This window comes from Sorex araneus, chromosome 3 (assembly GCF_027595985.1).
Source record: "Sorex araneus isolate mSorAra2 chromosome 3, mSorAra2.pri, whole genome shotgun sequence".
NCBI lineage: Eukaryota > Metazoa > Chordata > Mammalia > Eulipotyphla > Soricidae > Sorex > Sorex araneus.
In genome coordinates this window covers 178,583,176-178,592,944 of record NC_073304.1, presented here as the reverse complement: position 1 = coordinate 178,592,944, position 9,769 = coordinate 178,583,176, and the positions used below count along the sequence as shown (strand labels likewise).

Here is a 9,769-nt window from a genome sequence, read left to right as displayed (position 1 = left end):
CTCCCAGGGCTGGCGGGTAAGTGGGCTGCTCCCGGGCTGGGCCGCGGCCCTCCTTAGTCCCCGTCCCCATGGCGGGCGCCGACGTGCGGAAGCAGTTCATCTTCACCACCACCCACAACTACTTCGGGCTGCTGTCCGAGCCCCGGGAGTCCCCGCGGCATCACGGCCACCCCGAGGTCAACAACTTCCTGGACGACGGCAACCAGATGCTCCTCCGAGTGCTGCGCGACGAGCATGGACTCTCCTTCTCTAACACGGTACGGAGCCCCGCAGCCGGCCAGCGCGACCCCCGCAGTCCCCGCGGGTGGACCCGAGCCCCGTGCACCCGGGCCCGTCCGCCTCGGTCCCCTGAGCTGCATAAAAGGAGCATTGACCTGACCCCGTTATCAAGCGTTCCCCAGTTCCTTCCTTGGGATTTGGGAGGGAAATTCTAATATATCATTTTTTGGGGGACTGGGGAGGAATGGATAGGGGAGGCGCGTGGGGGAGTGGGGGTGTTACGCACGGAGCTTAAATTCAGTTGAAAAGATTTACAAGATTATAAAGTACGGCTTGAAACTGTTGCATTTGCTGTTCAGGCATCACACACACACACACACACACACACACACACACACAACGGGTTGAAACTTGCATTTACAATCAGGCATCACACATATACGCACTCTTACCCACTTACACGTGCACATCGGAATTGAACACAAATGATCAGCCTCGCTTGTTAAAGTCACGGGATGAGAGTTAATACACCTGAGACATGTTTCCTCCTCCCTGGGATGCCGCCTAGCGTGGGGCACTCTGCAGTGGCAGTGCTGGGATGATGATGGTGCGCTCACTTCGCGCACTGGGAACCTTGAATTCAGGTGTATCCAGTAAACCTTGTTCTGGACCTTTGCTAGTGTTGGGGTCTTCTGAGGATAGAGAGGATTGACTATTTAGAACAGATTTCTTTCTTCCTTCCTCCCTTCCTCCCTCCCTCCCTCCCTGTTCTGAATAGGAATCTTCATCCCCTGAAAATCCCTGCAACACTGGAAACATACTTTATTTATCCCCCTAAACATTTCCCCATACTTTGTTTCCCTTGTATGGGGGAGAGAAGGAAGGCACATGGCCTCCATTTGCAATGTTCTCTTCTGGGTAGTCTAACTCAGGAGGAGCTCTGGCTGCTCCTTCCAGAGCCTCTATCCTGTGACCTCTGCTATGCTCAGTGGCGCTCTTAGTACAGGAAAACCAGGCAACACTGCACACAGGTCCTTCCCGCTTGAGGACCTTGTATATCAGTTAGGTTGAAATCACTGGTCAAGAGAGGATTGGATTCAGGCTTTAGGGCAAAGGTTGGGAAAGGTGTGTTATTGTTTTCCCTCTTAAGTTCAGGTGATATTTTCAGCTTGTCGGTAATATACAGACAGGCAGCAGTTTGTAATGTGCACCATCCTAGGAGGTGACAGCTATTTGCATCTTCCACTGGCCTTTACACCTTGAACCCTACAGTTACAAAAGGATATTTTAAGAGAAAGTCCTAGTTGTCAGTGAAAGTGAGAGGAAAGGCAGTTGATCTGTTCCAGTTTGCCTGCTCAGAAAAGACAATAATGAATAACTCTGGGACAAAACTCATTATCCTGACTGATGCCTTGGGGAGCCTTGGCCAAGGACTGTAGCTGCTTTTCTTGAACATCTAAGATGTATTTTCTGGATTTTCTCTCTTTTGATAGGTGGGAGGAAGAGATTACATGGTTATGTGCTTTCAAATTACTAAGAGTGAATATTTCAAATCTATAAATAGGAAGCTTGCTATTCTTTCTTGCTTGGGACTGGAATACAGGACTCATATTAGAGATAGAATTCCAGTGAGAGCTTGAGAAGTGCACCACTCTCCAGTAAAAATCCATTTCCTACTGAGCTCCCTGTTATAGAGATTGGGATAAGACAAAAGTAGCAGGAAAGCTCATTCATCTTTAAGTAGCAGGCAGGCTCATTCAACTTCACACACAGCACTGAGAGTTTTTGAAATCTTAATGATTTGCTTTTCCTGGAAGAAGAAATGAGAATTGTGAATATGTATTTGCAATGCAAAAACTTTGGGGCAGAACACTTTTCAGTTAATGAATTTAGGGAGGGGGAGGTTTGGGCCACACCTGGCCATGATCAGCTTACTCCTGACTCTGTGCTCAGGGATTGATTACTCCTGGCAGGGCTTGAGGACCAAATGTGCACCAGGGGATGGAACCTGGGTTGATTGTGTGCCAGTGCCCTCCCTCCTGTAGTATCTCCCTGGCCCCAGTGAACTGACTTTTAGGAATTGACCTATTTTAAAATTGGGTGATTTAGTGAATTCCAATTTGGCTTATTGATTCCAACTCAAAGGAAACTAGTTTTGATAATTAGTTGCTCACTAATCAATTATATATAATTATCATTTATAAACTAGTTTTGGTAATAAAGCAGGTAGGATAACTTTTTTTTTTTGGCTTTTTGGGTTACACCCGGTATTGCTCAGGGGTTACTCTTAGCTCTGTGCTCAGAAATTCCTCCTGGCAGTAATGGGATGGAACCATATGGGATGCTGGGGAAGGAACCCAGTTCAGCCACGTGCAAGGCAAATGCCCTCTCTACCTGCTGTATTATTACTCCTGCCCCCAGTTAGGATAATTTAACAAACACTTTGATGCTCCAAGACTTAGATTTTTTAAAAATTAATTGTATTTCTTTGGAGGGGCTCAGAAGGTTCCCAGGTGGTGCTCAGGACCCCCTTGTGCCCCCTTCTAATAGCTTGTGTCCTACTCCTGTAGGACCAGAAGTGACCCATCTTCCCCAGTGGGTTCAGGGTTCTTCATGGCTGCCCAGGGATTCCCAGGATCTTGTAGTACCTAGGTCGGGCATGTGAAGATGGCCCCTGCTGTCCCTTTGACCCTGATGCTCAAATACTTTAAGGAAAGATTTTTGGATTAGGTAACTTGGAGATAAATAACCTAAGTACACTTATACAGTTTTGAGTTGACAAGTATGAATAACATGCCACACACACAAACCCCACCCTTTTTAAAAATAGAGCTAGTTCTAGGTGAGGAGGGTACTTAATATCCTTGCAGATTCTCTGGGCTAGAGAAGTTCAATTTATTAGTGTTTGTTGGGTATAGAACTATGATCTGTTATCGTATTACTGAATTTGGCTTGAGTGGAGTAGCTAGTAGTATATGTAAATATTTAAACACCCAGGTGTTTTAAAGGAGCAGTGATAGGTTTGTGTGTTTATTTAAAAGCATGTATACACACACCTATATATTTAATTTTTGTTTGTTTTTGGGCAACACCTGGTGGTGCTCAGGGCTTCATTCTGGCCCTGCACTGAGAGATCACTCCTGGTGGGCTTGGGGAACCCTATGGGATGCTGGGGGTTGAACCTGGGTTGGCAGTGTGCAAGGCAAGCACCCTACTTGTTATACTATCACTCCAGCCCCTATCTTTACTTTTTAAAGCAACTATTCCAAGGTATAAAATTGTAGTGATTCCTGTTTTCTTTTGACCACACCCAGCAGTGCCCAGAGATCACAGCTGGAGGGGTTCAGGGGACCATATGGGGTGCTGGTGTCAGGGGTCAGATTGTACTGTCTCTCCAGCCCTATTTTTAGAAAAATATTTCATACAAATATTAAATTTGAAAATAATATAAAAGCATTTATCACTTTAGATCGATTTTGGTGACACAAAAGATAAAGTGCTGGTGTTTTTCAAGCTGCGACCCGAAGTTATTACTGATCAGAATCTACATACCAACATTCTTGTGTCATCCATGTTAGAATCACCTATAAATTCTCTTTACCAAGCAGTGCGGCAAGTATTTGCACCAATGTTATTAAAGGTAAGTGAAGTAACTATTTGGTTATTTAAGTTTCATTTTTTACATAAGTATTTGGATGTTTGTTTCCATGAACACAAATTTTCTATTTTATTTGCTGTTAACATCATTCATATTTAAATTTTTAATATAAATTTCTTTAAAAAATAAACTGGAAAAATATAAAATGCAACTCATCCCAACTCTTACGTTGCTCTGGTAAATGAATGGTAAATCATTCTGGTAAATGATTTCTAATCAAGCTTTGATATTAAGGGATTTCTTTTGGCTGCTATGAGAGTAGTCCCAGACTCTGCATTGGTCCTAAGTTCTGTAGATGGTGCTTTTTGTTTCTTGTTTTTTAATTAAATTTTTTTTTTCTTTTTGGGTCACACCCAGCGATGCACAGGGGTTACTCCTGGCTCTGCACTCAGGAATTACCCCTGGCAGTGCTCAGGGGACCATATGGGATGCTGGGAATCGAACCCGGGTCAGCCACGTGCAAGGCAAACGCCCTACCCGCTGTACTATCGCTCCAGCCCCCCCAATTTTTTTTTTATTGAATCACCCTGAGCTACAACTACAAAGCTTTTATGTTTGAGTTTCAGTCATACAATGATCGAGCACCGATCCCTCCCCCAGTAACCCTCTCCCTCTCTACCCTCCATTCCCCCCGCCGCCTCTATGGCAGACAATTTCCCTCTTAGATGGTGTTTTTGATGTCGACTTGATTGGTAATCTTCTGATCAGTGTTTGCTATTGTTTTCTTTTTTTTTTCCTTTTAATTTAGGATCAGGACTGGAGCAGAAACTTTGATCCCAAACTTCAGAGTCTTTTGAGTGAACTTGAAGCTGGGTTGGGTATAGTTCTGCGAAGATCAGACACTAACTTATCAAAACTGAAATTTAAGGAAGATGACACACGAGGTGTGTAATGGTAGATTAAATAGAGAAAGCCAGAATGATAGCCTTTGAATACATTAGTAAGTTACTGCAATTCCCTCCATATTTCCTTCCTGGGTTTTCTAAGAGCCTGAGCTCTTAAATGAGTAGGATAAGATATAAATGTAATCTATGCACAATTCATTGAAGTACAAAATATAATTGATTCATGTTTGTAGTGATTTTATTCTCTAAATACTGAGTGAATATTAATCCAATGCTTCTGGGGAAATGGAGGATTAGGTTCCTGTTAGTTTCTGGTAACAACATTAGAGATTACTAAAAGATTATTATTATAGTTTCAGTAACATAGAATATTGTTAATATTTATGGTTTTGATGTATGTGGTTAATATGCCTCACCACCACCAAAATACCAAGACCACTGTCCTTATATAGTAACAGCATTTTTATCAACTGATAAAACTTGTTTTGTATATTTCTGTTTAAGATACTTTATTTAATACAGTTCTTGATTAACATTAACCCTGGTGATCAGCAGCAACTATAACTCATGTCTGAATAAATCTTATCTTTATAAAGTATTACATATACATATATGATATATATTCACAAGGTAAACATTTTTGACTTTTTGTTTATAACATACAATATGTTGTTATAGGTATAGTGGTGTGATTAGGACCATTTAAAATAGTGAAATAACCAAGAAGATGTACATAATGTGAAAAATATAAATATAAATATAAATATGAAGTCTTCTACAAAAGGACATTAATTGCCATTGGAAGCAGAAGGCTACCTTATCCAACCTCAGCTGTGGCTGTTTGTTTGGGGTGGCTAATTTTTTTAGGTGCCCAGCATCAAATACAGGGCCTCAAACATGTTAAAACAAGTGTTCTATGCCCAAGCCACATTTTGGGGTGACTGATTTTTCACTTGCTCTGCACATGTCTCTACGTTAACATGAGAACTCTATTGCTATTGATTTTAGGTTAGAACAAATGTTAACAATTAGGTGAGTTGTAAATTCAGAACCCATAAATTGTAAGGATTAATCTTTTCCTTTGCAAAGATAATAACCATTGACTTTTATTTTAAAATATATTTTACCTGAAGCAAAACGATTACCTTAAAGTATTTGTATAGTCTTTATATATTTTTATTGAGCAGTAGATTTGGAACTTTTTGGGTCCTGTAAAGAATATAGTATTTTATAAATAAAATTATAAAAATATTTGTACAGTCTTTATATATCCCATAAAGAATATAGTATTTCCAGTGTATGATCAGGAAACTAGATCCTACCTATTTTGTTGGGAAATTTAAAATAAAACTACTTAAAGTTGTTTATATTTTGAAGTAATATTTATTGATTTAGTGATTTTTAATAACTTTAATGGTAGTGAAAGCATGAATAATATTGGAATTATTCTATAAAAACCTTGTTTCAAAGAAACAAACCCAATGATAAGCTATAATGTGGATATAATTGGTTTACAGAAGCACATAAGAATCATTTGAAGAAACAAGCTTGTTATAAGTTGTAAATTTGATGCTATTATCTGTTTTCAATGGATTTAAATAGAAACTTAAGGTTGATAAGAACTTTAAGGGCTTGGAGAGATAGTACCACGGGTGCTTGCATTGCATGTAGCTGACCCAGGTTCAGTCCCTGGCACCATATCTGGTCCCTCAAGCCCTGCCTGATTCCTGAATACAGAACCAAGAATAAACCCTGAGCACAGCTGGGTGTGCCCCCAAACTAAAAGTGGAACCTAACACTTTGTGCATGTCTTTATTTATTTATTTTTGCTTTTTGGGTCACACCCAGCTATGCTCAGGGTTTACTCCTGGCGGTGCTTGGGGAACCATATGGGATGCCCATGATTGAACTCAGGTCGGTTGCATGCAAGGCAAATGCCCTACCCACTCACTATACTACTGCTCTGACCTCTGCACGTCTTTAGGAATGAAGGAAATGTGCTTTACTCGTTTTTTTTTTTCTTTTTCTTTTTGGGTCACACCTGGCTATGCTCAGGGTTTATTCCTGGCTATGCACTCAGGAATTACTCCTGGCGTTACTCAGGGGACCATATGCGATGCTGGGAATGAACCCATGTCGACCACATGCAAGGCAAACGCCCTGCCCGCTGTGCTATTGCTCAGCCCCTGTGCTTTACTCTTAACGATGTACAGAACCTAAGTCAGTGAATGGCATGGTTGATATTTGTCTTTTCATATTTTTAGGTATTCTCACGCCAAATGATGAATTCCAGTTTTGGATAGAACAAGCTCATCGTGGAAATACACAGATCAGTAAAGAAAGAGCCAGTTATTTTAAAGAATTATTTGAAACTATTGCAAGAGTATGTAACTTCTACATAGATAAATGTCAACCTTTTCTCAGTACACCCTCCTTTCCCTTTCTGGTGATGAGTGGATGGTCTTACACACATGGGTGTGGTGTTCACCATGGGGCGTGCGTGCAGGAGTCCCGCGAGAGCTGCAGCACACTAGGCTGCACTGGAGCTGTCGTGCAGGGTGCAGGAGTTTGGAGTGAGCTACAGCACACTTGGCTGCACTGGAGCTTTCATGCAGAGCATAGGAGTTCTGATCGAGCTGCAGCTTACTTGGCTGCACTGTAGCCGTCTGTTGCAGGGCACAGGAGTTCTGAGTGAGCTGCAGCATGCTTGGCTTCGGGTCTGTGACAGTGACAGGCACTGGTGCACGATCTCAATAGCTATAGGCTTGTAAGGCTGGCTTTGGTGTCAATGAGTTTTCTCTGGGTCCGATACATAAAAGTACTTGAAGGTTTCATTTTCACTAGACTTAGCTCTTGTCACATCACTACTTTATAGTTATGGTAGAACAAAATATATTCTTCATATGTAGCAAGGTTTATTTAAAGTTTGACTTAACCTCAGTGCAGCTCAGAAATACAAGCTTTTTTAAAAAATAAGTTAAACTCTAGTCTTTAGTAAATACCTTTATTATTATTATTATTTGTTTTTGGTTCACTCATAGAGTTGCTCAGGGGTTGCTCCTGATGGGTTTTGGGGATGTTGAAGTGCCGGGGATTGGCCTAAGCCTCCTGTGTGCTGTGTGCAAAGCATGTGCTCTGATCTGTTGAGTGATTCCGCCAGTCCTGTTCTCTGTTTAAAAAATGATAATTTTTTTTTGTGGGTAGGTAGGAAAAACCAGAAATGTAGTATGCTAACAGGTTTATTTGGAGGTAAAAATAAATATTTTATTTTGGGGTCGGGCTATACCTGGCAGTGCTCAGGGTCAGGTTCGGTGTTCAGGGTTTGTTCCTGGTGGCACCTGGGGGAACCCTGCAGTGCCAGGATTGAAAAATATTCTTTTGGGCAGTAGAGATAGTACAGGAACTCAGATACTTGCCTTCCATGAGGTTCAATTCCTGGCCCCGCATGTTCCCCTCAGCATCACAAGTGACTCTGGAGTACCAAGCCAGGAATAGTCATTGAGTACCTCTGGGCCAAAAGAAAAAGGCTAGAGAGATAGTATAGGAGCTAATCCTAGTTTCTTTCTTGTGACCAATCCTAGTTTGAATCCCATGCCACCACTTGTCCCCTGATCCTTATAGGGGTCATTCCTGAGCACATTGGGTATTGCCAGCCCTTCTTCACATCCCACTCCCTCCACCTCCACACACACACACACACACACACACACACACACACACACACACACACACACGAAAAAGAAGGAAAGATGTTTCTAAAGAATATTCACTTGACACAATTAAGCATTTTGATGTAATCTGAACTATAGAAAGCCTTAGTTTTATATTTATTTTATTTATAGTTTCTTGATGTACTACAGAAAGATGAAATGACTATTTTAAGTGTGATTATAGAAAGTCTGTTCTGGACTGGCGATGTAGCTCGATGGGCTGAGTATGACACATGCTCCGCATGTGGGGGCTCGACATCTATGCCAGAACTCCACTGTCCACTGGGCACCATGATATGGTGCAGGAAAAAGCACAACAATAATTTATCTTTTTCACAATAATTATAGTGTTTTTTGGTTTCCAAAATTATTTCAGTAATACCATTTTAATGAAGTGTTTGAAATTTTTTGTAACAATGATAAAATGTAAAATGATATTCTACATGATATAATGTGTAATGGTTGTGTTGTTAACACAAAGCACTTATTAGTGTAACAGTAACTGAACAAGTAAAGATATGAGAACTATGATGTGTGTATATGGAGTCAAGACTAGCATTGAGTAAATTAATTCACATTTTAGAAAATTAGTTGAGTGAAAAAAGTGATTAGACTTTATACATCTTTTATTTCTAACCTTGATTTTTATGAAATTTATCTTTATGAAGTATCTTTTTGGTATTTGATTAGAACATATCTTGTAGAAAAAAGGAGAAAATACTGTAACAATCTAGAGTTGTAGCCATTGAGTTTAAGTTCTTTTTAATTGTTTGCCCAAGTATTTACTTTACGTTCAGAAGTAAGTAAGTGCATTTTGTTCCAGGAGTTTTACAACTTGGACGGTCTGTGCTTGTTGGAAGTAGTCGACCTGGTGGAGACGACTCGGGATGTCATGGATGATGTGTGGAGGCAAACAGAGCACGACCATTATCCTGAGCCACGGATGTTGCATCTTTTAGACATCATAGGTACTAGCAAAGAAATATGCTTTTGAAATTTTAGGAGCAAATAGAACTTTATTTTCTGATTATTTCTTTAAATCTTTACTAAATGCACCATATTGTAATGTTGCTTTAAAGTTACTTTGATTTAAATAGTATGCATCAGATTCTTTGCCAGTGCAACTCAATTTGTATGATTGTACACATATACATTTAGGCATTTTTTGGTAGTGAATTCAATCATTTTTAAAACATTGGCTTCTCAATTGATATTTAAAGTATACACATTTAGGGGCTGGAGCAACAGCACAGCGGGTAGAGCATTTGCCTTGCACACAGCCAACTATTCAAATCCCAAATCTCAACTATTCAAAACGCGTTCAAATCCCAGCATCC

The 9,769-nt window shown here is 40.6% G+C and overlaps 1 protein-coding gene across 2 annotated transcripts in view; it reads left to right on the top strand.

Annotated features, from left to right (window-relative positions):
* DYNC2H1 (dynein cytoplasmic 2 heavy chain 1) overlaps window positions 1-9,769 on the top strand; it is a 153,837-nt gene continuing 144,068 nt past the window's right edge. For both annotated transcript variants that reach the window (XM_055131929.1, XM_004605157.2), the window contains exons 1-5: window positions 1-257; window positions 3,689-3,859; window positions 4,626-4,761; window positions 6,987-7,105; window positions 9,256-9,400. In XM_055131929.1, the coding sequence (XP_054987904.1) occupies window positions 69-257; window positions 3,689-3,859; window positions 4,626-4,761; window positions 6,987-7,105; window positions 9,256-9,400 (760 nt within the window). In that variant the 5' untranslated portion in view covers window positions 1-68. The remainder of the gene's footprint in view (window positions 258-3,688; window positions 3,860-4,625; window positions 4,762-6,986; window positions 7,106-9,255; window positions 9,401-9,769) is intronic.